The sequence below is a fragment of the Rhinolophus sinicus genome, chromosome 15 (genome assembly GCF_057876585.1).
Source record: "Rhinolophus sinicus isolate RSI-liver-muscle chromosome 15, RSI-T2T, whole genome shotgun sequence".
NCBI lineage: Eukaryota > Metazoa > Chordata > Mammalia > Chiroptera > Rhinolophidae > Rhinolophus > Rhinolophus sinicus.
In genome coordinates, this window is record NC_142515.1 from 32,901,008 (window position 1) to 32,928,795 (window position 27,788).

General features: G+C 36.3%; 1 protein-coding gene and 1 long non-coding RNA gene across 6 annotated transcripts in view; one reads left to right on the forward strand and one right to left on the reverse strand.

Annotated features, from left to right (window-relative positions):
• Positions 1 to 2,012: 2,012 nt before the first annotated feature.
• On the reverse strand, positions 2,013 to 22,293 carry LOC109450982 (uncharacterized). 4 transcript variants are annotated; one of them, XR_016018913.1, is made up of 5 exons: positions 22,157 to 22,293; positions 21,588 to 21,722; positions 17,421 to 17,527; positions 7,279 to 16,793; positions 2,013 to 2,370 (listed from the first exon to the last, which is right to left on the reverse strand). It is a non-coding gene; the product is annotated as an uncharacterized LOC109450982 (long non-coding RNA). The 4 variants fall into 4 exon arrangements; XR_012498495.2 differs by lacking the exon at positions 7,279 to 16,793 and adding an exon at positions 18,098 to 18,192; XR_012498494.2 differs by lacking the exon at positions 7,279 to 16,793 and adding an exon at positions 18,098 to 18,204.
• A 32-nt stretch (positions 22,294 to 22,325) lies between these two features.
• ATAD1 (ATPase family AAA domain containing 1) overlaps positions 22,326 to 27,788 on the forward strand; it is a 35,785-nt gene continuing 30,322 nt past the window's right edge. The window contains exons 1-2 of one of the 2 annotated variants that reach the window (XM_019738796.3): positions 22,326 to 22,464; positions 26,228 to 26,402. In XM_019738796.3, coding sequence (XP_019594355.1) covers positions 26,241 to 26,402 — 162 coding nt within the window. In that variant the 5' untranslated portion in view covers positions 22,326 to 22,464; positions 26,228 to 26,240. The remainder of the gene's footprint in view (positions 22,465 to 26,227; positions 26,403 to 27,788) is intronic. The other variant, XM_019738806.3, reaches the window with a different exon arrangement.

Genomic DNA, 27,788 nt, shown 5'->3' on the forward strand with positions numbered 1-27,788 from the left:
GACCTAGCTTAAAAGAGAAATTTTATCTTTCCTAAATACAATCAATGAAGAGTTCTCTTTTGTGGATTTTTGCTGCTTAATTCTACTTAAATGCATTGCATTTCTTACGCAATATACATGTTTTACATTTCAGGAAACCCTAGAGAAAAAGGAGATCTGTAAGCAAAAGTCATGGTATTAAAACTTAATTTGAGACTATGTCAAATCATTAACATATCCTGAAGTTGGGGAACTGGGAAAAAGCTAGTGGATAGAAACAGTCTATTTTCTAAAGAGGGTGGGGAACCATCATTTACCTAGCTCTGACCTATACTCTTACCTGAAATTTCTTTCCTGGACATAGCACCTCTGCTTGACTGTCTCCCAGAGTGCAGTCCCAGGCCATTGGCTGCTATAGCGCACCCCTTTCCTGTATCACCAGTTGAAGCAGGTAGGAGGGAGGTCTTAATTAAGATGTGCCGTATTATTAATGTGTTCTGATGGACTTGCTAACTGTGAAATATATTTTATTATTGTCTTTATGATTTTTAAAATAACTTCTAACTGTAAAAATAGGATCATCTGTGTTTCGAATCCTGTTTATTTCACAATGTAGAGGCATTTGTCCTATTAACCAGTTAACTTTTCCTTATGATTTGAATTTGGCACTTAAAATCTTCTCAGTCTTTCAAGTATCATTCTCCTGCCTGAGAATGGCTATTATTCTATTTTTGAAACATACAGTCCATTTCAACTACATCCAGAAATTTGAAAACCAGAAATTTTTTGCTTCTTAGTAGCTTACTTACCTTGGGGGCTTTCTTGGCTTGGGTTTGCTATCAGAAGCTAGGTCAAGCAATCCTAATTTTTAGTTCTCCCAAACTGCATACAATATTACTAATAATCTTCTCCACTAGACATCTGTTTATTCTGCAACTAACAAAGAGTAAAGGTATTTTTGCTTCAGGGCACAGAATGTAACCAAATACAGTGCTGACTTTGTACCATCTTGGTTGATGTAGACTAAGGATACCCTTTAAAGAAAGCCATGAATAAAAATACTCCCAGAGGTTGTCATAAAGCAAATTATAGAAAAAAATATTAAGTGTCTCATAGAACTCTGATGGGTTACTGCTCACTGGTCACCAGTTATTTAAATAAAGTGACCATGGGATTTTCCCAAAGTTAGAAAACTCCCATGACTCACATAGATGGACAGAGGGACTTTTCCCGGGTCCTTGAGAGGGGTAGCAATGTTTTCAGTTATGTGGGTCCAGTGAACCAGTCACACAGCTTGGAAGATGAAACACTAGCAATTCTACTTGAGTATAAACCTGAGAGTAGTGGTTTTCAAACTAGAGAACTGAATGAATTAAGTCAGATCTTTAACTTCTCTCTATATTCCCTCCCATATGTGATTTACCTGAGAACCAGCATAGTTGAATGGCTTTCATGGTTTCTACTCCCTACCCTTTTATAGTAGACCTTTCTCCCACTTTAGAAGAGAAAGGTGTACCTCTCTCCATCTGAATGCTAAAATAACCTACTGCCCCAAGTGTAAAAACATGCAAGGGACTAAAGAGACAATCTGAAATAATGATATTGGTGTTGAGAAGCTGACTGATCCTATTAACCTATAACACTTTGAACGTTATATGGTTTAACATTACTTGTTTTCCAGTAAATTGAGGGAAGACCTATTCAATGGTCCCTGGTAAATCATTAAAAATAAGATTACTAAGTGATGTGTAGCATATAATTTGGAAAGCTTTCAAAAAGTGAGCGACATCACTAAAACAATTTTTTCCAATTGTCATCTATTACTTATCTGAATAATATTCCTTGGTGTTTACAATATAAAAGCAAAAACTAGGGATAAACTGAAGCTGAACAATATCTCCTTCTAGAAATAAGCAAAATTCATTTATGATATACAAACCAAATTTTTAAAAGGACCACTGATTTCTTTTTTATGTCAAATACTTATCAATATTTAAAATTATTTAACCGATCAATTATGAACTAAAAATATATACATATTTTTAAGATTTTATTGGGGAAGGGAAACAGGACTTTATTGGGGAACAGTGTGTGCTTCCAGGCCTTTTTTTCCAAGTCAAGTTGTTGTCCTTTCAATCTTAGTTGTGGAGGGTGCTGTTCAGCTTCAAGTTGTTGTCCTTTCAGTCTTAGTTGTGGAGGTCGCAGCTCAGCTCCAGGTCCAGTTGCCATTGCTAGTTGCAGGGGGCAGAGCCCACCATCCCTTGCAGGACTCGAGGAGTTGAACTGGCAACCTTATGGTTGAGAGCCCACTGGCCCATGTGGGAATCGAACCAGCAGCCTTTGGAGTTAAGAGCATGGAGCTCTAACTGCCTGAGCCACCAGGCTGGCCCCCTAAAAATATTTAATGATAACTCAATTCAGAAAAATTTTTAACACTTAGGAGTCGTATGGTCAAAATAATTTTACATAATATAATTTAAATTTCTGTATAAAATTTGTTTCAGAGAAATATGAGTGTGACCGATAAAAGATATTCACACATCATATAGAATACATTTAGATAAAAATCTGTGGAAAAAAAAATTCAAGTCCAAAAAAAAAAGGAGTGACGTGAAATTCCCCACTGCACAAGAAGAGCTGTTTGTGTTGTTGATGTTTTGATGGGTAATGGTGAGTATCAAATCACTACAGTATTTGTATTCCATTGGATGCATTTAAGAATTCTACTTTTAAAGTTAATGTTTACATTACAAGGAAATTACTTCCTTGACAACTAGTTAAATTTATGATGAAAAAATTTAATTCTAATTCTAAAATGTATAGAAGGAGGAAACGTTTTTCCAAATTGTTTGTGGGGTAAGCTAACAAAAAAGTTTAAAGACCCCTACTCCAGTGGAACTTTCATACCTGTGCATAGAAAACATATAGGAATGTTCATGGTAACATTACTTGAAATAGCAAGAAGTTAGAAAGAACCTAAATGTACATCAATATGGGTAAAGAAAACATGATGTTTTTATATTTTTATATGATGAAATATTATACACTGGTGAAAAGACATAAATTAGATCAATTTATCAATATGGAAATATCTTAAGATTTATCAGACCTTAGTTAAATCCAATCCTGAGATTTACAGTGGGCTCATTCTCTCATATCCTATCCTCTCACAACAAAGAAACCAGTTCAGGAAGTAGGAAGTCCATAAGCTGTTGTGACATCACCCAACCCTTGGCCCTGAAGCCGAGAACTTTGAATGGGTGTGTAACATGATCATATCACAGGTATGTTCATAAATGCTCCACAGCTGTCTGAGGCATTTTAATGACTACCCCTGCTGGGAGTGGAGGGAAGATTAAAAGTGCCAAAGGACCAATGAGAAGGAAAAAGATTTCTTCATCATCTTTTTGAAATCTCTACTTGCCAAGAAAGAGGAAGTAAAGTACTTATTCACTTTCATAGGAAAGATAGATAGAAGAAATAGTGATCTAGCAAGTAGCCAATGGTGAGATAAGCAGAAAGTGACTCCTAGCACAAAATTAAGTCTATGATAATAAAATCACAGTTCAGGAGCTCAATTCTATTAGAAAGCAAAATCCATAATGCCCAGTACTGACAATTAGTTGGATGCCCATACATATGAATTGCATTCTCCTCTTTCTGTTTAGAGAAATCTACTTTAATATTTGAAAAGTTTGAAATTAAATCCTTTTTTCTCCGCAGATCACAATATAAAATTAGCAATAACATAAAATGGGGAGGTAACAAGAGCAATAATAACTACAGACATTTATTAGCACTAACATTTGTTAATGACATTTAGAAATGGATAGGATCATTAAAGGGCATATGTAAGGTCTTATGAAGACCCCTGGCATATTTGTATTTTCTCTGTTAGGGCTCGGCAGATATGTTCCTATAAGGACAGTCTGGGTGAGCTCTGTGACCCAACTATTATTGATTACATACTACCACTAAATGTTCAACAGGCATGATTTACAGAAATGCATTTTACGTATTTCTTACAATTCGACCCTATACTGCTTCTCTAACACAAGAACTGAAATCATCTCTCTCCTGTAACAGCGGAGGCTTTATTATCATTTCTGCAATTTTCCACCTTCAGGAATGTTCTCCCTAAGGTTCCCAGTATTCTGCAAGTACTCTCCCAGTAGATCCATGCCATCAGTTCAGTTGACATGCCCACACAGGTCCAAACCTCCACAGTGAGGTAGCCTTCATACAAGTCCCTCTACCGAAAGGAGAAAGTGTTATCTGATTGATTGTATTCATTGATTCTCAAAATGTATATGTAAAAGGAGGATGCAGGGTTGTACACTTGGATATAAAATTAAACTAGATTGCCATCTGTTGATAAATATTTCAAACTTTTTGCTGCATTTAATACTTTCCTATTACTCCATTCTTCTATTTGGAACACAGACTGAAGCATTTCTTGAGTCAGACACTGTTGGAGTTATTTTACAAGAAACACTTCACTGGAGTCACTTTTTGCTTCCCTATACAATACTCCCCCACTGCCTTCCCCTGAAAGGAAAGGTACTAAACCATGTATATTCAGATCATACATTTCTTGAGATACTATTTAGCATGCAGGCTAAAAGCACCATTTCTGGATCCAGGTTATCTGCTTTAAAATTTTGCTCTGCCATTTATCAGTTTTAAGATCTTTACCAAATCACTTAATCTTTCTGTCTCCCAGTGTCCTCATCTGTAAAATGGGGATAGTAATAGTACCTGCCTAACAGAATTGTTATGGGGATTGAGTGAGGATTATATCTCTTGGATCTTATTCAATGATACTTTCCTTGTTGCCATCTCCGACACCTTCCACATTGTTTGACATATGGTAAACTTTCAGTAAATGCTGGATGAATGATCAATAGTTATGACCAAGTGCAAGATCGGAAATGACAGGAAAATAAGGATTCTCCCAGTCCTTCAAGATGTCCCCAATAAACAGTAGTTTTTGAATAACTGCATCTCTTTTATTGATATAATCTTATGTCATACCAGTGTTTCAATTAAGAGTTTCAATAAACTGCATTAGCCTCTGAGTCACTCTAGTGTCAAGGCTTGGTAAAGAAATGCTCCCATCACATTGACCTGACACATGCTTCTCTTAACTCATACGTCCAACATTATGACATGGGCAACAATGCACACAGCCTTCTTTTCCACCCACTCAAAGTTCTGTGTGGGGGCCGGGTTCAGGAGATGCCACCTCCCCTATGGATTAAATAGCTTCCTGGATAACATCTCTCACAAACTAGAAGGATGCTAATCCCAGCTGAATTGTGCAAAGAACAAACCAGTGCGAGCTTCCCATGAACCAGCCTCATTCACAGTTGTCAGAAGGTACAGTAACACTTAGAATCAAAACTTCCTCTAGACACTCTAGTTTAAGCCCTGACAACTCCTAACAACATCTCAGCTTTCACTTCAGTGAAGCTACTCCCACTTCCCAGTGAAGTTTCTTGGAGGGTACAAAACAATTCTTGTGTCAACCTTTGTACTTCTTAAAATGTCTAGTAGTTTTTAGACATTTAGACAATCAGTTAGACAATCAGTTAAGTATTTATAAACTCAGTAACTAAAAGATTACACACTTTTTCAAACACATACATAAACATACAAGTATAACTTATCATTTGGATATTATATAATCCTTAGATGATAATATCAGCCACATATTGCATTACATTAACATGTCATGTTATATAATCCTTTTCTTTCTATTCTTTGGTATGGGATATTCTCAAGAAAGATATTAATCACTATTTCCATCTTTTGTTTCCCAAAGGGAACATCAACAACAGAAATGTGAGACTTAGTTAATATTGTATCCTGAAGGGATAAACGTTTATGAAGGCTTTTTAGTTGTAAAGTAAATACAGTAAGTAATGTACCTCTTCCTCAGTTGCAGCATAAATAACCAAAATTCCCCAGAAGGTAGACTCCTAATTTTAGTCAAAGCTAACTTTTCTTTTTCAAACAAATTTTGATAAAATTATTATTTTCTAATATCTCTCTTTTAATTTTCTCTAAGATGGAAGTAGCCAAATCACAACTGAGACTTAATTTCACAAATTATCCTTATTAACTCTGGGACAACATGATGCTTTAATAAAACTTTAGTATGGGAGGGGAAATTTATTCTCAAGTGAGCCAAGCAGAGTTAAATCATGTCTTCTGGCCAACAGTGTCAGAGCTAAAGGACAATGTGAAGAGGTGGGATAGTAAAGGGAATGGAGCAAGCATACAAGGAAAAGATGGGAGATTGAGGTATATAAAGAGAAGGCACTCCCTTCAAGGGTCAGCAGCTTCTTTAAATCCTGGTCTACTGATTAACCCAAGTTTATGGACTTAAAATGTTATGAAGAAGGGGAAAAGAAAAAGGAATGGATGAGATAGAAAAGATCAGTGTGGGGAGAGAAAAGAAGTCCATCTGGTGGACAGCAATAGAGCATAACTTGAAATTGCCTTAAGGTACTTTAAAGCTCACTGATCCTATTCTAGAATCTTCAGCCCACTTGAGACAATAGCCTAGTCCTAGCCTAGTTCCACTCCAATTATGAGGACTTGCCCTTCATTTTTGATGGTGAAGAATTACTAGTGTTTTGTTTATTTTCATATATGAATTTATTTAAAACTATTATCTGCAAAAAATAAGCAAAATTCTTTATCTTTCTTCCACTCAATTATATGAGTATTTATTCAGCATTACTCTCATTTCTTATACTTATCATGCTGTAAGTGAAAAAAATAGACTGTGGGCTTCTTACCATATGTTCTTTGAAGTAAGCCTCTCAAAGACAAAAAACAAAAAGAATTAGCCCAAAGAGAACCTAGATCACTCAGCCTTGAGATTATTTACAGTAAAATATTAAGTAAATTTAGTCAAGGGTACCAGAGACCAAACAATCAAGCACTAAATTAATTTAAAACATGGGACATATCAAAATATATATTTGATGTGTTATAACTAAACAATAAAATAATTATTCGGATCACTCAAGCTACCAGTCTAGTTTGGGGGTATTGTTTCTTTTTCTGTGTGGATATTCAGCTAAATATAAATTGTTACAAAAAAGATCTTGTGAAAAATATGTTCAGGTAGAACTATGAAGAAATGTGGTGATTGAATTGGGACGAGTAACACAGTATGTAGTGCCATGAATTTTTTTCATGAATATTTTGGCAATTGTCTTAGCTCAGGCTGTCATAACAAAATGTGGCAGACTAGATGGCTTAAACAACAGAAATTTATTTTCTCACAGTTCTGGAGGCTATGAAGTCCAAGGTCAAGGTGCTGGCTAATTCAGTTCCTGGTAAGATTTCTCTTACTGGTTTGAGAGAGCCACCTTCTCGCTGTGTCCTCACATGGCAGGGTGGGAGGGAAGGAGAGAGAGTGAGTGCTCTAGTATCTCTTCTTAAAAGGGCATTAATCCCGCCATGAGGTCCCCATCTTCATGACCTCATCTAAGCCTAGTTATCCAAAGGTCCCATCTCCAAATGCCAGCTTATGGGGGTTAGGGCTTCAACATATATGAGTTGTGGAGGGACACTAACATTCAGTCCTTTACAGCAATTAAAACATGCTATACTGCTCCAGTCCTGGGTAAGATGATATACTCGTAAGCATACTTCACTCTGTCTTTCTCACTGAATATAACTATAAATCCTAGATAGAACACATGGAACAGCTATTTGAGAACTCTGGAAAGTAAATAGTAGCAGGTGGGCTGGGGAGGAAGACCAGAATTCAAAATACCACTGATTCAGCAGTGAATTTCCTGTTTTGCTTTTTCACCCCACCAGAATCCCCCGGTCTAGACTTATGGCAGCCTAAAACTCAGAATGGGCACCAGGACACAGAAAGAGAAAACTCTAAGAGACGCCTTTCACTTTTTACTCAAGGAGCAAGAAAGCATCTCTTAATGCTCAGAGAGTGTCAGGGAAATCTGATAGGTTTTGTTCTTTTACCTGTTCCCTAGTGCCCGGGCCCCAAGAAATCCTGGCAGTCAAGCAGTGGCAATGACAGCAATGGCAGTGGGGGCCCATATGCATCAAAATTTCTGAGGGAGGGAAACCTTCCTCTATGAAGAAGCTGTGGCCCAACAAGGGTGAGCAGAATGCCAGTTGCATTATTTCTCTCTCTATTTCTACTGATTGGCCATGGACATGGCACAGTCCCAGAAAGTACACAGTAGAGCTAGATAACTGAAGCACTAGCTTTTTGGCTGTAGGTCTAAAACAGGAAGACCAGGGAATCAGAAAGTATCAGAGATCATGGAGAGGGAAGAACTCAGGAAAGCAACATATAAAATTGATTATAAACTCCTTGAAAGAGAACAACAATTCAAATGACTGAAGATTTCTCATCAGAAGCCATAGAGGATAGGTAGAATGAAGCGGAACAACCTAAAGGGCTAGAAAACTAAATAAACAAAACAAAACAAAACACCAAAAACTCCTGTCAACCCAGAGTTCTAAATCCAGCAAAAATATATTTCATGAATAAAGCTTAAATAAACACATTCTCAGAGAAGAAAAAGAGAATTCATTGCCAGCAGACCTACTCCAAGGAATTACTAAAGGAAATTCATTAGACAAAGGGGAAGCTTATACCATAAGGAACATTGGAACACCAGGAATAAAGGAAGAACAACAGAAATGATAAATATCTAGTAAATATAATAAACTATTCTTCTCTTGAGCTCCTTAAAATACATTTAACATTTGAAAGCAAAAACGACAACATTGTCTGATGGTCTTTTCAATGTATGTAAATGCAACACATAAGACAAGTACAACATAAAGAGGTGTGAGGGTAAAGGGATCTAAATGATGGGAAGATTTTTATATTTCACTTGAAGTGGTAAAATATTTTGATTCCAAGTAGATTGTGGCAAATTAAATATTCATATTTTAATCCCAAGAACAAACATTAAAACATTTTTTTACATAGACATATAGTCAAAAACACAATAGATAAAATGAAATTCTAATAAAATGTTCAAATGTCCCAAATGAAGTGAGGAAGGGGGAAATAGAGAAAAGAAAGAAAAAATTAAAAAGTAAACAAATGAAAAAATAAAATGGTAGACATATATGCAAATACATTAATAACTACATTAATGGAAATGATCTAAATATACCAATTAAATCACACATACTGGCAGAATGGCTACAAAGAACATGACCCAGGTATGTATTATCTAAAAAAACTCAATTCCAACATATTGATATTGGATATGTTAAATTTTTTTAATGGAATAATATATGCCATGTGAACACTAATCAAAATAAAGCAGGAGTAGCTATATTAATACCAGACAAAATAGACTTCAGAGCAAAGAAAATTACCAGAGATAAAGAAAGACATGACAAAATGCAGAAATCAAAAACTGATGGAACTGAAAGAAGAAACAGACAAATCCATAATTCTATTTGGAAACATCAACACTCCTCTCTCAGCAATGGATAGAACTAGTAAACAGAAAATCAGCAAGGATATAGAAGAACTAAACAATACTATCAGCCCAATTGGGCCCAATAGATATATTTAAATTACTCCCATCCAACAATAGCAGAATACCTTAAATGTGCATGGAACGTTCACCAAGACAGACAAAAGCCTGGATCATAGTACCAGTGAAAGAAAATGTGAAAGAATTGAAATCATATAAAGTATGCTCTTCAATCATAATGGAATTAAATTTGAATTAAATAACAAAATAAATAAATAAAATCTCCAAACGTTTGTAGCCAACACATTTCTAAATAATCCGTAAGTCAGAGAAGAAGTTAAAAGGGAAATATAAAACTATTCTGAACTGAACGAAAATGAAAACACAACATATCAAAATTTATGGGATTCAGCTAAAGTAGTGCTTAGAGGGAAACTCATAGCATTAAAAGCTTATATTAAAAAAGAAGAAAGGTCCCAAATCACTGATCTTTAAAAAACTTTTTAAAAAGAGCACAAAAACCCCAAATCACACAGGAGGAAGAAATTTTGAAAAGCTTAGGGCAGAAATGAATGAAAACAGAAAATTAATACAGAAAAATCAATGAAATGAAAACCTGGTGTGTTTTTTTTTTACATCAATTAAATTCATAAACCTCAATAAAATTCATCTATGTTAACAGAAAAGATACAAATTATCAGTATCAGGAATGAAAGAAAGGATATCACTACAGACCCTGTAGATATTAAAAGGATAAGGGAATACTACAAACAATTCTACATGCATAAATATGACAACCTAGGTGAAATGAATTCATTTCTTAAGAAAGAACTACCAAACTTATCAAGGAAAAAGTAGAGTACCTGAAGAATCCTATAACTATAAAGAATTTGAATTCATAGTTAAAAGCATCTTAAAAATTTTGTTCAGGCCTAAATGGTTATATTGTATAATTCTATTAAACATTTAAAGATGAAATGATACCAAGTCTACACAAACTCTTCCAGAAAATAGAAAAGAATGGAACACTTCCAAACTTCATTTTTATAAAACCCTGATACCAAAGCCAGACTAAGAGAGTATAAGCAAACTATAGGTTAATATTTCTCATAAGCATTGATATAAAAATCAAACAAAACCTTAGCAAATTAAACCCAGAAGTATTTAAAGAACATTATACACTACAACCAAGTGGGGCTTATCCTGAAAAGGCAAGGCAGCTTCAACATTTGAAAAATCAATGTAATCTCTATGTTAATAGACTAAAGAATAAAAACTACAAAATCATATAAATTGATGCAGAAATAGCATTGAAAAAAATCAACATCCGTTCAAGATAAAAAAAAAAAATTCTCAGCTAACTAAGATAGAAGGGAACTTCCTCAACCTCATAATGATCATGTACAAAAGAAAACAATATCTACGATCATACTTAGTAGTTAAAGACTGAATGCTTTCCCCCAAAGGTCAGGAACAAGGCAAGGGTGCCTTCTCTCACCATTGCTATTTGACATTATACTAGAATTCCTAGCTAGGATAATAAGGCAAGAATAAAAGATAAACGACATACAGATTGGAAAGGAAGAAATAAAAATGTCCCTATTTGCAGGTGACATGATTGAAACCAAAAGAGGTGACCCAAAAAATCTCCTCCTAGAACTAAGTAAAGTCACAGGACATAAGGTAAAAACACAAAAATAATTTTATATCTGTATACCAGCAATGAACAACTGAAATTAATATTTTAAAAACAATATCATTTCCAATAGCTCCAAAAATATTGAAACAGTTAGAAATAAATTTAACAAAACATGAACAAGATCTATATTACATTGATTTTTCAAATGTTGAAGCTGCCTTGCCTTTTCAGGATAAGTCCCACTTGGTTGAAAACTACAAAACACTAATAAAAAAAATCGAGGAAGACATAAGTAAATGGAAAAACATATTGTGTTCAGGAACAGAAATTCAACTCTCCAAACTGATACATAGATGTAACTCAATTCCATTAGATAACCCAGCAGAGTTATTGTAGATACAGGAAAGCTGATTCAAAAATTAATATAGAAACTCAAAGGAACTGGAAAAACCAAAATAACTTTGAAAAAGAAGAATAAAATTGGAGGAATCACCCTACCAGATTTTTAAGTTGTACTATAAAGCTAGATGAAGCAAGACAGCGTGGTTTTGGTGAGGGCATAGTCATTTAGATCAGTGGAACAGAACAGGGCAGCCCAGAAACAGATCCAAACAAATATGGCTAATTGATTTTTAAGAAAGACACAAAGAATAGTCTTTTCAACAAATGGTGTTGGACCCATTGGGCATTCATACACTTAAAAATGAACTTCAACCCAAATCTCATGCCTTCTACAAAAATTAACTCAAAATATCATAGATCTAAATGTGAAATACAAAACTTTCAAAAGAAACCTTTAGAGAAAATCTTCACGACCTGGGTTAGGATAAAGAGTTCTTACACATGACACTAAAACCATGATCCAAAAAGCAACAAAACAAACAAAGAAACAAAAACCCAACAAAACAAAACAACAACAAAAATTGGTAAATTGGACTTGATCATAATTTAAAACTTTACAAAAGAAACTAGCAAGAGGATAAAAAGTTATAGACTGTAAGAAAATATTTGCAAATCACATATTGACAAATGCCTCATATCTAAAATATATAAAGGATTTTGAAAACTCAACAGTAAGAAAACAACCCAGTTTTAAAATGAGCAAAAGACTTGAACAGACATTTCACCAAAGTAGGTAAATGGATGGCAAATAAGCTCATGAAAAGATGTTGGTATCATTAATCATGAGGGAAATGCCAATTAAAACCACAATGAAATACCTATGAGAATACATCAAATAAAAAATACTGAAAATATCAGGGTGAGAATGCAGAACAAATGGAATGCTTATACATTCTCGCGAAAATGCAAATGGTATAGCCATCGTGGAAAACAGTTTGGCAGTTTCTCATAAATTTAAAAATACTCTTTTCATAGGACCTAGCAATCTCACTCTTGGGTATTTAATTCTAAGGAAATAAAAACTTCTGCTCACACAAAAACTTACACACATATGTTTATAGCAGCTCTATTCATAATTATAAAAAACTGGAAACAACCTAAATGGCCTTCAGTGAGTGAATGGACATCTCTACGATGGAATACTACTCAGCAATAAAATGAACGAACTGTTGACATATGCAACATCTTGGATGAATCTCAAAGGCATGCTAAGTAAAAGGAGCCAGTCTCAAAAGTTTACATATTGTGCAATTTAATTTATATGACATTCTAATGAAAACAAAACTATAGTGATCCATAGTCGCCAGGTGTTTGGGAGGTAACTACAAAGACGTAACACACGGGAGTATTTTTGGTATAATGAAACTGTTATATATCTTGATTGTGGTGGCAGTTATATGAATCTATTGCATTAAAATTCATAGAACTGTACATGAACGCACATATGCACAGTCAATTTTACCATATGTTAATTTAAAAATAGAACTAAAATATGATGTATTGATGTTTTGATATTTGAAAACAATTTTCATCAGAATAAGTACTTATTAGAAGATCAAAATTCAGAGGCATTCATCAATTTCTTCTCAATTATATAGTTGAAATAGAAAATGAAACATTATTAGAAGCCTAGTCTTGCTTAGAATGGAGCTAGATACTGCTTCCAGTCAACATTTTGTAGTCTCATAAATCAAATGAATAGCAACTCAAAAGATATTCTCTAATAGTGCTTTTATAATGTTTGGAGGTTGTGAATCCAACAGTGCTAATTCATCCCGCTTTTCTTGCTTTTAAGGAGCCCTAATGGCCCATGTAACAGAATTTTTAAAAATTTTGACCAATATGGGAATATGGCATAATAAATATAAATACAGGCTCTGGAACTAGACAGTCCGGTTCAAAACCTCACTCTGCCACTTACTAGCTATTTGACTTTGGAGAAGTTACTTAGCCTCTCTGTGCCTCAGATTCCTATCTGAGAATAATAATAGTACTTACTACATACGGTTATTATGCCTGAGAATTAAATGAGTTAATACATGTAAAACGCTTAGAACAGTGCCAGGCACATATTAAACACTATATAAGTGTTTGTTAAATAAAACACACTAAGTTTGTGCCCATTTGTCAGTTACATTACCTTATAGGTATGACACGACATAACTGATTAAATAGTCAAATTCAATTTGCATGACTCAAATGGAATTTTACTAGTTTACGAATTATTATGATAAAGATGTAATTGTATGGTTCTGCACTTGAGTATCTCCCTCAAAATGCTGAACACTACAGCATATGAGACTCAAGCTTTGGCTACAGCTCTACTAAAGATGATGAAAAGGTTTTAATTAATCTAGCAAATCCAATAGGTATCAAAAGGGTGGGTGCCAGGAAAAGGAAGCCACTTTGATCCTAAACTGTGTTGATACTTTAGCATTCACACTAGTCACACCATTCTTAAAGCATACATTCCATTCTAGATTACATACTTGAGTTACACTGACTTAATCTGTGCAGCCCCACTGGCAAGGATGAGAACAGTAGATGAAAGTTCTAGGGGAAAAGGTTTGGCTCAGTAAAAGAAAGAACTAACACTGAAGAGCTCTCCAAACAAGAGATGGGCTACTTAAGCAGTTAGTGAATTCCCTGTTACCAGGGATGTTCAAATAAACTTCATGACCAGTTGGTGAGACAATTATGATAACAACAATCATTTTACTAAATGCTTATTATGTTTGTCCCAGGTCCTTTACATGCATTACCAATCCTCTCACCAACTCTTTAATGCAGTAGTCACCATCGCCATTTTATAGGTGAGGAAACTAAGGCTCAGAAAGGTTAAATAAATTGCCCAACACACACAGCTACTAAGTGGTAAAGCTATGATTTGATCCAGGTCCTTTAATCCCACAGCACACATTCTTGCTACAATTCCACAATGCCTTTGGATGAAGATTCGACATTTAATATCCCTTTCAATCCTGACAGTGTGACTCCATGAGATTATATCTTCCTCCACATATCTAAATGGTCCCTAATCATTTCTGTCACACTGGAGCAGGTATCTTTATCAAAGGAAAAGATGCATGTGTCTCTTCTTTCTTAATGGTGGTTTGTCACTTCTGTGAGAGAGATGAGTCCCAAACTTACATATCACCTAGTATGTCAATAGGCAATGCAAATAACAATAAATTGGACTATGCGGAACAGGTACGGAGTTTCTTACTCCTGAATTTACTTCCCAGAGAGTGAGATTTAAAAAATAAAGAGAAAATTGTTTTTTCTCTTACAAAAGTAGCAAATAAAACACATTAAGTAGCAGAGATAAACCTATGTCCTTATCTCTTTACTCTTTGCCTAATTGGCAATTAAAAACCAATGATTCATGAGACTCTATATAAGTGTTTTCAGAATTTGTTATAGCAATCTCTCACCAACTGATGATAATTACATTCCTAAAAAGTACTATATTAGATAAAACTTTCAAGGCGAGTTCAAGGAATAAAACAATAAAATTGCCAATAAAGCAGAAAAGCATCATCTCCCTCATGTGTTCACGAGCTCATATACTGAAAGCTATTACGGCTGTGGAAGATGGGGTTTATTTTATATTAACCACATGTCTTTTTGTAAAGTTCTTAATGCAGCCCTTTCTGTATCGATATTTAATGCTTTTTTGCATTTGCTTTTTCACTGCTATCTTTTTGGCAAGCCTTGGCAACATTTTTACTAGCCATCTGGTCTTTCCAGAAAAGAAGGGCATGGTTTTTCAGGCCTGGTCTCCTACTGTTACTCTCCACAATATGATAATACACTCTGGAAAGCCAGTTATACAGTGTTAAGTAGGACTCAATGATGGATGGATTGGAATGTGGATGGTGGAACACTGTCCAGCCAGAGGTTTGAGAATAGCAACCGTGTTTCCCTGAAAATAAAACCTAGCCAGACCATCAGCTCTAATGCGTCTTTCGGAACAAAAATTAATATAAGACCCGGTCTTTATATTCCATTATATTAGATAAGACCCGGTTTTATATTATAGTAAAATAAGACTGGGTCTTACATTATTTTTTGCTCCAGAAGATGCATTAGAGCTGATTATCCGGCTAGGTCTTATTTTCGGCTAAACAGGGTAGACAGAATTCTAACGACACTTTTAGTAGCTGAAGAATCATTAGCATCTGTTGAGGATTTTGCTAATCCGTAGAGATAGAAAACACTGTTAGGGTGTCAACCTCTCTGTCTCCTTTCCTTTACTATCCCCTTTTGTGATTCCTCATTTAGATGAGAACTCAGAGACATAAAGAAATGGGTGAAGGGCAGACCTCTGGCACCGGGCCTTATTCAGGCATTCAAAGCTCTCAGAATGGTTCTGGTATTTAAAGTTAATAAGCAGCAGACTAGAAAGTGGAAAGGTTTGTGAAACTCTATCATGTATACTATTGTGAAGTTGAATGGGACTTTGAGCACTGCCAACTTAGTATACTTGATTTGTTTCCTGCTCTTCAGTAACTCAAGTTACAGGTTTTGCTTTTTTTCTTTCTTTCTTACCCCTTTGTTTTGTTTTTCTGGTTCCAGAAACACTGACAACAGAAAGGTAGGGAGAGTGATTTTAACGTTAGCTTCTAGTCCACTACTGATGGGCCTCTTTCTCTCTTTTAGGTGAAAGAAGAAGGTCTAGTAGATATTTAATTCTTTTTTTTTTTTTTAGAGAATTTTTATAAGAGTTTATTTGACCCAGACTGACAACATGCATGGAAGCAAGATCTCAAATGCTCCTGATATTTAATTCTTAAATATCTGAAATCAGCAATTTTGCTCTGGCCTTTGCCTTTGAAGGCCAGGCGCTCAGTCTCTGAACAGGACATATCATTTGTTTTGTTCAGTAAAACTCCCTCAATTTTAGGAGCATTTCCATGAGTTGCACATAGTAAATACTTTCAAAAATGTGTTGTGCTCACATGAATTAAATTTCATATGAGGAATTGCAGCTCTGATGTTACGATAGTTCTCAAGGGTAATAAGAAGGTTATAGTTTGTAAAGTATCAACCTCTAAAATTTCAAATCTGGTTCAGCATCTCACTTTCATCCATTGAACTAATATCTTTCTTTTGTGCAAAACCCACTCAGCAGCCTAAGTAAGGAAGTTTTCCCTAAACAAATAATAAATGAGAATGAAATATAAGATAAACCTCTAGATTTAAAAAAATCAATAGTTCTATAAGGACTTGCATTTTTACAAGATGTTTTAGTCTTCAGAACTCCATGAGAACAAGAGCTGTAAGGTAAAAAAAATGGCTGTTATTAGACAGATGGGAACAACAGTCAATATTAATGATGGTTTGTAGTGAACTAAGAAATATACAGATCATTATCATAAATTGATCAACATTTTAAATTTAATTGTCTGGGACTCATAAGGATGGAATCTTACCGGTTTTATATAACTATCATACAGTTAGACTCAGCCAGAGGGATGTAATAAGATTGAGAATGAGAGTACCAAGAGGTCAAAGAGACAGGCATAGCCTCTTCACAAGTCAGAGAAGAGAAACATTCCCAGACAAGATGCCATGGTTGAAAACTTGAGAGGTGAAGTCCTCCTGCAAACACTAAGGAGATGTGAAGGAATCTTTGTCCTTACAGACTTTTGGAAATGAGAAAATATTATTTCATGGGATAAAGAAAATATCATCAGTTATTACAATGCATGTTTATTGAGCACTTGTTAAGAGCCAGGCATAGAGCTCAGCACTTTATGTGCACTGTTTCATTTAACTCTCAATGCAACTCTATGGCATGTGGATTGTTATTGTCCCCATATTAAAGATGAGGGAAATGAGGCTTAGAGAGTTTAATAACTTGTCCAAAGTCATAGAGCTAATAAATAACAGATATGACTTACATTCAAACCCAGCTCTGTTGGGCAGCAATGTCCATGTTCTTAAACCCTGTGGATACCAAGACTCACCGTGATGGGACTGGTCTCTGGTGGACACATTAGGAACAAACCTGGCATGACAGGGCAATAACATAATTGTGGTCAGTAAAATGGTTTGATTCCACATGTCCTATCTTTGGACCCTTGTCTTTCCTTCCTCAATATCACATTAAATCTATAGGAACGGGACCTGAAAAGCCCCATTAGATATGTCAGATTTGGGGGCAAAAATCAATTTACTACAACATTTGTTAAGCCCCTCCTCTGTCATAGGCATCCTGTTTTCTCAAGAAGTTCACATCTGATAGGAGAATACAGAAACTTAAACCCCAATTATAATTCTGGGAGATGAGTGCTATGCTAGTGCTAAGTACAGTGAATTATGGGAGCTAACAGAATGGACATAATTTTAATGTACTTGTGCTTAGAGAGTAAAGGATCTCAAATTTTTCTTGTCCATGTTAGTTTTACTTATGCTCCAGGGTTACAAGTCATTCTGGCTAACAGAGAAACAGGGAAAAAAGGTTTTATTCAATCTTCATTTTTAAAATATTAAACCCCAGCCCACATTATTTTCCAAATACTTTCAAGGGCATTTTTCTAGAATCAGGTAAATGAGAGCAAGCAAGTGACCTAGTTACAGCACAAAATGCTCCAGGTTCTAAAGGATAGGAAGCCAAGTGCATCCTGGATACCACAGCATCTGGTCTTGCTTTATGCTTCATCTATCAATCTGCTGCTACAGGAACTGAGAATTAATATTCCAACTATAGTACTGTTTCTTCTGTTTTGGTTAATGAATTCATATCTTTGTTATTCTTACCCTATCCCTCTAGCTTCCTCACCCAATTTTTAAAAAAAAACACATGGAAGGGCATTTATGAAGGTCCCAAACAAATCCTAGAGAGATTACTCTTATCTTTGTTATTCTTACCCTATCCCTCTAGCTTCCTCACCCAATTTTTTAACAAAACATATGGAAGGGCATTTATGAAGGTCCCAAACAAATCCTAGAGCGATTACTCTTTCATTTATGCCTTAAAACTTTTATTAATGAGTCTTATAGTAAGGTTAGATATCTTCCGGAGCAATTCCCTATTTTGATCAATCCTGACTTTCCACAGATAGTGTCACTTGAACAGTACATTTTTGATACTGTATTAAAGCTAAATAACAAAATATTGCAGATTTAAAATAAATACTTAAGTTCTATAAAATATCTATTAGTAGCATAAAGAGTAAAAAAAATGTACAATTGGCAGTAGTGATTGAGAAAAAGACTTATGTAGCAATATAAAATTGAGGATTAGTGTTACCCTGATAACATGAGAAAATTATATAGATACTCATTTTTGCATACACTTACTTTAAATTATGCATAAAGTTTCAAAACAGAAGCATGAAAAGTAGATTTACAACAACATGCTCTTAGAACTACATTGTGGCATCTTTTAGTTCTCTGTGCTTTTTACAGAATGAAGGTATCAATTCATCTTTCTACTCCTTCCAATCTGTTGAAATTTTACTTTTCCATTAGTTTTGCCATGATATCATCTTATTCTTTCTATTGGAGATTCAAGCATTTTCTCAGTGCTTTCATGGCTTCAGCTACAGCTTCATATTCCTGCTTTACTTTTCTTTCTCCACCCATTCTATTTACCTTGTCAAAATAATAATTAAGATTATTCTTTTCTGATGAAATATTTTAAAAAGAACCAAAGTTACCAAGCGATTATTATACTGGCATAATTACTGCTGTATAATTTTATCTATATGTTGAAGTTCTACTCTAATTACTGTCATGTGAATCATTTCTAATGAGCAATGAATAGGGTCAGGTTTACTGTGTTAACTTATCCAAAAATTTCAGAATTGTTTTTTCTTCCAAAGAGATTTTATTCCAAATCTAGTCATGAGGCTTACTTGCTTTGATTTCTAGATGTATCCCAGCTGGCTTGATGGTTCAGCTGACCAGATAGGCTTTTGGGGCAGGAACAGTAGAGATTTTTGTAAAAATATGTCTAAAACTATCACTGACTAGGATAGAATTTTTGAAAATGTGGTACAAAAGTACCGAGAACCAAATCATCTCAGATGCTTATTCACAATGCAAACCCCTGGGCCAAAACCTAGAGCACTTAACCAGGAACCTCTAAGGCTGGGACCTGGGAATCTCCATTTTGTCAAATTGTCCAAGTCTATAGATCCACAGTGAAATGTGAGAATCCCTAATCTAAGGAATACCTTCTCTTTCAGGGTCCAGTGCATTGATTGACCTTGGCTGCAGAGCAAACTAACCACACCCCCATTCAACTAACAAAAACAAAGAATTCAGTTCCATGTGTGGAGAACTGCCATACGCTGTTTTAAGAGGCACTGGTTTTAAAAAGAAAAACTTTCTACAATAAATGTAATTATTTTTAATATCTTGATTCTAACAATCACAAAGAGAAGGCCCACAAAAAAAAAATTCTGTTGTTATAATTTCCTGATTAATATTACACATAATGAATTATTTCTTGAGCCCCTACTGTGGACCAAATATGGTGTCTTGTGCTGCCAGGGATTATATAAAGATATCCTGGGATGAAAAACATATGTTCACTCTGCTCTATTCTAAAAAAACCTAGCTGATTTAGTGATTGCTGAAAATGAACATGGATGGTATGTGGGAAGGTGGTGATAGTTTTAGGGCCCAGACATAGGAGGCTTCCTAAGGATTTGTGAAATGAAAATTAGGTCCAAAAGGTATAGGCATTGGTTCTTGGTTTATAGCCAAACCACTGGATAAAGAATGAGCAGCATCATTTATTTGGGGCATGTAGACTCTTTATGGTCAGTCTTGATTATCCAACAATTTCCTTTTCTGTGCAAGCATACCCCATTGTTAGGCAGATGATTTGAGACTACCTACAACCATATTGGGAGTTCCACCTCATTTGAGAACTCATTTAGGATGTCCCTAGTAGGGTAACCTACTCTTCGTGGTTTGTTTGAGACTTTTGCTATTTCAGCATTGAAAGTTCTATGTCCCAGAAACCCCCTAATGTCAGACAAACTGGGTAAGTTGGTCACCCTGGTCTTTGGAGTAGGGCAGGTGAGGTTCGTAGTCGATCCAGTTTCACTCAATTAATGAAATCCACTGCTATCTTGAATTTCTCAACTCATTTTCCTTACCAGTGGGTATGGTTACCCTATCAAGCCACAAAATCTAAAGTTTTTTCCTTCAGTAACTTCTACTTTTTAGCTGTCAAGGCATGTTCCCATGAGCATCTCAAGCAATGGCTCAGATTGAGGATAATCCCAGGGACCCAGTAGAGAGCATCTTTCAAGACTTCTATAACTGCTATACACATGGCTTATGTTTTCTTGTAAATATTATCCGGGTCTCATAGTCATCCTGTTCTTCTCAAAGTTCTAGCTCCCTCTCTAAATAATCAGTCTAGTCCTCTCAAACCTAGTTTCACATCATTTTTTTTTAAATTATATTATGAATGTAGACACACACATATAGACCAAAAGGCATGGATGTAAAACATGAACCACTTATAGTATTAAATTCCATTTTGATTCTTGTCAATGATTCCAGTTTTTGAAATAGTCATGCTTCCTTGTCATTTCATCTTTACCTTTTAAAGCCTTATGATTTTTGCCTTTTTGTGATCTTATCTCTTTCACTTAGATTTTAAAATTTATCTGATATTAAATTACTATCTCTAAGAAAATATGTAAAGTGTAGCTTTTGAATTAGACAGAAATAGGTTCCAATGAAATTTTCCCATTTATTAGGTACATGAACTTAGGAAAGTTAATCCAAGCTTTAAAACTTGCTCATCTATAAAAAAGAAAAGAATGGCTATTTATGCAGGATTTTTTTTTTTTTTTTAGGTATTTATATTATGGATGTGAAGCACTAGAAGCATAGAGCCTGACACCTTGCCAGCATTCAATAAACTGTAGCTATTACCCCCACTACATTATCACAAGCTTGTAACAACGGTAGCCTTCACTAAATTCAGCAGTAGGCTGTAGAATTATCGCCATCAAAGACGATGCCTAAAGCAGAGGCACAAAATGCTTTCCCGAGGAGGGTAGGGACAGGAACTGTCTCATGACTTCAGTCAGTCTCACCGTCTCTGTCTAACGGAAGTGATGCTTCGCACACCTGGGTACAGTGTCTAAAGTTGTCTCGCCCTCGGCAGTGTGTTCAGGAGGCGCTGGCTTTCAGGGTTGCTCCCCTGGGGCTCTTATGTCACGTCTCTCATTCTGGAAAGGGGAAGGGGTAAAGAAAAAGGGAAGTCACTGAAATGCAAAACCTATTACCAGATGCCCTATTTGGTCCCGACTACCGGGCCTGCCTGGGTGGGCTGCAGAGTCGTTTCGCTGTAAGATTTTCAGGAGCCACCCCAGGTGTTTGTCAGCGCAGATAAGGGGGAGGAGGCTGAGCTCACCCTAGAAACTGAAAGGCAGATGGTGAGGGGTGAGGGGTGGCCATGCGCGTCTGCGCTTTGGCTAAAGGACAGAACAGCAGCGGGCGGGTTTGCACCGCGGCTAAGGGGGTGAGGGGCGGGAGGAGGGAGGAACGGTGCGGGGGGGGGGGGGACACACAGCATTTCTTTGTACTCCCAAGAAGGCTCCCCGATTTATCAGTGTTGCGCCCGGAACCCGCGAGCAGGGCAGGGACTTGATGTGACACGCGCCTTCCTCAATTCCCCATCTGAGACTCGGCAGCTAAAGTCCGAGCCACCGCGAAGGCTTCGCTGAAAGCCGCAGCCCAGCAAACAGCAGGTTAAGTGTCCGGTGCGCGACGCCGCTCGGGCCCAACCCCCGGATCAGTTCTAAAACCCGGAAACGCGCCTCTTCCTCGAGGACAGGCGCGAGTTGCGCATGCTCGGTGCTAGGGGGCGACCAGCCCGCGACGCCCGCCGGAAGCGTTCTGTCCCAGGCGGCGTATCCTTCCTGTGTGAGGCTGGCTCCGGGTACCTGCTGCCGCTGTTTCTGCACGGGGGTGAGTAGCTGGTTCCCGCGGGGCCTCGTGGGCCGGGCGCGGGATCCCACTGAGCTCCTGTAGGGCCGGGCTCGGAACTGGGAAGCCGAGCAGAAAAGGTCACCTCCCCTCCTCCCATGCCCTACTTCAGTCCCGCCCCCCCAGCGTCCCCCGGGCCTTGGTATCTCGCAGATTAACCTCCAAGGGCGTCACGGGCCTCGCTTGGCTCCCGGCCAGGCCTAGGCCCTTAGATCTCTGTTAGCGCTGTCCCCAAGAGTTCGGCCGTTTCCTACAGGGAATCCCTGCGGCAGTCGGGTCACTGCTTGGGCTTCGGGTGGTCCCAGACGATCTCAGAACCGGGATCCTAGGCGAAGGCAACCGGAATGAACCGGGTCTGATTGTCGCACAGGCACCGCTACCACCTAGTGCAAAAGCGGAGGTGGTTCTTCAGGCCTGCACACACTTTCCCAGAGGATGGTGATGTTAATTATAACCTGTCCTTTCTGTGAAGGTTGGCAGTCTTTCACTTTCATAGGCTGTGTTCATAGGACCTTGATGTCTGCGAAACTGGGACTTTGGGGTTGAGAAAAACTTTGTAAAAGCACTGTAGTCTATCCGCAGAGAAATAGTATAGTGTGAACACTATGCTCTCCGTCCTTAACCTGTCAGTAAATTGCTCTTTGACGAGGTAGTACGGTTTCAAAGTTGTCTAGTCTGGAATGGAGAACGCTTTAAAATGAAACTGTCTGGCATCTTATAACAAATACCTTACAAAGTAACTGAATTACAGTTTTGCGATACTTCTTAGCTGTATACAACACCATCTATGCTTATGTACCTAAATGTATTCATTTTGTTGATCCTAATGTTTCTACAAGATTGAAATACATTCCCTACTGTTGTAGGCACATGCAGCTTTTATTGTATTTTGTGCTGTAATGATACTGTTGCTGTAACGGCCTTACATTGCAGCTATATCAATGTCATATGAATGATAGATGAGTGTACAATAAAGTATATACAGTTACAACCTACAAGTAGAAGTTTCAGTTTCATTTCAGAATTTTGAGGTCATTTTAAAAGAAAGACTCCTATTTTAGAAGTGGCCATAGGTCTAGAGTATTGTATTACTGTTAATAATTTAAGCATAGGAAAATATATAGTCAGCAGAGGTTTTGTGTCTTGATGTTTTTTATAGGATTAAAATTGTTGTCTTGACTGGGATGTACTGATAACAACCCTAGTTGTTCATGTAGTTCAGTGAACATCCAGTAGGTGGCAGTTTTATCACTATTAAACTTTAAATAAATGAAAATGTTTTATTAGAATATCTCTAGTTTTCACAGATTGTTAAGTTAATAAACCCTTATTTTGCCTACTGGTTTATTTTTATCAATGAATAATACACCCACATAATACCACACATTCCAACAGCATTTTCAAGTTTACTCCTGGAATAAAGGCTAGAGAAGTCAATTTTTCACATCGTGTAAGAAGTGGGATATTAATCCATTTTTAGGAATCCATGCTGATGGAAGAAAGAACACCTTTATTTTTTTTTATATGAGAAGAGATTTTAATTCAGTGGCTTCTTCTCCCTACCTCCATTTTTAAAAATATAATAACTGGACTGTGCATTCCTTGAGTAAATTAATTATATCGTAGCCATTATTGTATACCCAATATATAGTTAGCATTATATATACATGTTTAATAGGTGCTTTATTGTGTGAATTAAATCACTTAATGTTCCTAGGCCAGAGTTTTTTCACCCTAATGAAGGCTTTCAATCATTTAGTGAAGTTTAAATAATGTGCTGTTGTGTAGTGAATGGCTTCTAGTAATGGAGAAGTAAAGTCAATGGAACCCTTGACTTTTTTTGAAAATTGTTCAAAAATCTGGCAGAAATTCTGTTGGAATGATTGGGAGGGTTTTTCTGCAGTGGCAATTTATCTGTTGACCAAATAATTCATTGAATAGCTTCTCTTTTGTATGACAATTATAAAAAACGGGTAAGATATAAATCCTGTTTATAAGGATTTAAACTCTAGTTTAGTAGAATAGATATCACATAAGTTCAATAATAGGGCCAAATGAATAATAACAGAGGATTAATGTGACCTGAAAGCCTTCATGGAGCCTATGAAGTTTTTTAAGTATGGATAGAATTTGACTAAACCTAGATGAATGAGGAGAAATGACCCATCCAGGGTGCCAGGCAAATATGCTGGAGGGAAAATACACGTGACATTTTTAGATCTTAGTGATTCCAGCTATTGAAAGTTCCTACTGAGAAGTGGTGACAAGTAAAATGCTTAGAAGTTACTCTTTGGGGCTATATTAGGATAGTCTTGAATAGTTGGGAATCCTGTAAATAAAGGGAAAGATCTAGGGTCTTTTTATTAGGGAGGAGTATATACTCTTGAACAGATGGGAGGCATCTAAGAGGAATTTAAATGTATTGGAGCTCTTCCAAAGGAAGGGAAGTACAGAGGATCTTTGAGTAGTAGCAATGAGAAGAGAAACAATTTCAGAGCTGGAACAACCATAGATCTGTGCAGTACCTAATTTTTACCTTTTGCTGAGCCATCTGTATAAATTTTGATTTATTCTTTTTCACATGAGTGCACAATATATATTGTCTCTCTCTTTTTTTTTTTTTTATGTCACATAGTCCTCAGCACAGTCCTGTGCTATGAGAGTATAAAGCATTATTAAAACTGAGATCCTATCTCCCAAAAAGTGACAGTCACTTTATCCCAGCAAGCTTATTCATCTGGATAGTCATTGCCTTTGACAAGGGTGTGCATGCCTTCTGTAAGCCTGGCTGTGATTGATGTAGCTGCTCAGGAATATAGCTAAAAGTAGGCACATTGCCTCCTTTTCCCTCTCCGTCTTGGGTGCATGCTGCATTCTTGTGAGTGTTCAGAAACTTTTCAAGATTCTGTTGCTTCAGATTTAGCTGGGTTGTGGAAATAATAGTATGGCTCAAAATTTTTAATGTCACTTACTAAGAAAACGGCATGTTTGAATTTAAGCAGGCCTTGAAAACCTTTAAAAGTAAGTAAGGAAAAAGTGACTCAGTTCACAATTTAAATTTCACTCAAAATTTACCTGGTTTACACTACACTTAATAGAAGAAATTCTTATCGTTGTATTAGTAAAGTATTTCATTGTTGGGCTGCCTTTCTTCAGTTGGATTAATGATATAGTGATTTTTCTAGACTCTGAAATAGTTATTTTAAAGCTGTTTCAAGGGTTAAATACCTTATGCTGTTGCAACCCTTGTACCTTGCTGCTTTTCCAGCATCTCACCTGGGTGGCATGGGGTAGCCTTTTGCTCTCAGAAACTGCAGCACCTCCTGGATCCTTCCTCAGCTTCTCCTGTGCCAGATATGGGGTTAGCTTCAGAGTTAGTAAATTTTGGACCACCTATTCTGTAAATAAAGTTTTATCATAACAACCAAAAAAGTAAATACCTTAAAATGTTTATTGTATTTTTCAAATAGAATTATCTCAACTTAAATTATATGAGCTTTTTAAAAAGTTCATTAAAACTTCTAATAAGTAAGCCTGTTTCTAATCCGTTCCTTAGTTTCCAAGGGGAGCTTAAAATGTGTTTACTTAACATTTAAGAACCCATTTCTCCTTAACGCTTTCTTAAGGTAATAATGTCAAATTTGAATAGAAGCTAGTTTTTGTTGCTTAATTTAAGGTATTTATCAGTCTCCCAACTTTAATGAATCTAGTTATTACCTAGTGACGTTTCTGTTTGTTTTTTAAGGTTAACAATCAAGATGGTACATGCTGAAGCCTTTTCTCGTCCCTTGAGTCGGAATGAGGTTGTTGGTTTGATTTTCCGTTTGACAATATTTGGTGCAGTAACATACTTTACAATCAAATGGATGGTAGATGCAATTGATCCAACCAGAAAGCAAAAAGTAGAAGCTCAGAAACAGGTATGATTAAAATGTTTAAGGATCATTTTTCTTATAGTTAGCAAATATTTTCCCATAAAACTAAGGACATAATCGAATTATAAGATAATGAGGCGTTCTGTGCACATGAAAATGTTTTTCCGTCATGTTTAATTTCATTATTCCTAAAAGTATTTGTTTCTCAAATCCATTTGACTATGTAAGCAACTTAGAAGAAAAATAGTGAAGAATAAAAATATTATAGTATTTTGTTGTGAACACCCTCATTAGACTATTTTTGTCAGCTTATAAATGAAGGAATCTAGGTAAAATTTTTCAATAGATTAAACAAAATTTATCTTCAGTAATGATACACATTTTCCTTTGTATGACATTTGAAATGTGGATAATACTGACAAGCTGTCAGTCTTAGACTTAAAAACTACACTAATTTCTAATTAAGGAATTGTTAAAAATGTTATTGTTAATATAATTTGTAGTTTTATTTTTTTAACTACTGTCTGTTGCAGTCATTTCCTTATTAGGATGATATATTGGTTTTGGTTTCTATTCTTCAAAAAACAAGCTTTCAAGGAATGGACTAGTGATACATGCAACATGGATGACAATACCATGTTTCCCCAAAAATAAGACCTAGCCGGACAATCAGCTCTAATGCGTCTTTTGAGCAAAAATTAATGAAAGACCCGGTTTTATATTACATTATCTTAGATAAGACCCGGTCTTATAGTAACATAAGACCGGGTCTTATATTAATTTTTGCTCCGAAAGACGCATTAGAGCTGATTGTCTGGCTAAGTCTTCGGGGAAACATGGTAGTAGAAGTTGGAGGGAGAGGTAAGGGACTAAATGATAAAAGAGCCTGAATATAAAGTCAAGGAACAGAGCTCTACTTTTTCCTTACTCAGTCGTTTTATAAATGTTTTGGTGGGTGGACAGAGGCTGGTAAGTGCTACAGCATTTGAGAAGTTTGTCATCAACTAAGGAGGGATGCTTTTTGCTTGGCCTGAGCCTATAGCTTCTCTGTTACCCTTCCTGTTTTCCTGTCTTACCTCCCTGGCCAACTGTTGGAATATACTGTTGGACCAGTTGAAATCTTCTGTATAGGCAGTGGTAAACCACTGAAGATTTTTGAGTAGGTGGATGATATGCAAAGCAATGTTTTAAGGATAATTCACCTTACAATAGTATATAGCAGGAATTAGAGTCAGGGAGACTAGAAGCAAGATCTTTTTTTTGTAGACTGCCCCAGTCCTGGCAGAGACCTAGACAGAGTAAGGGGGTGATAAAAGGAATGGAATAGGTGAAGTAGAATAATAATAATGAAAGGACATCTTACAAATGAATCCAGGATATATCTGGAGTCCTCAAAAGACTCATAGTATCTTCCTGGAGGTTTAGAAACTG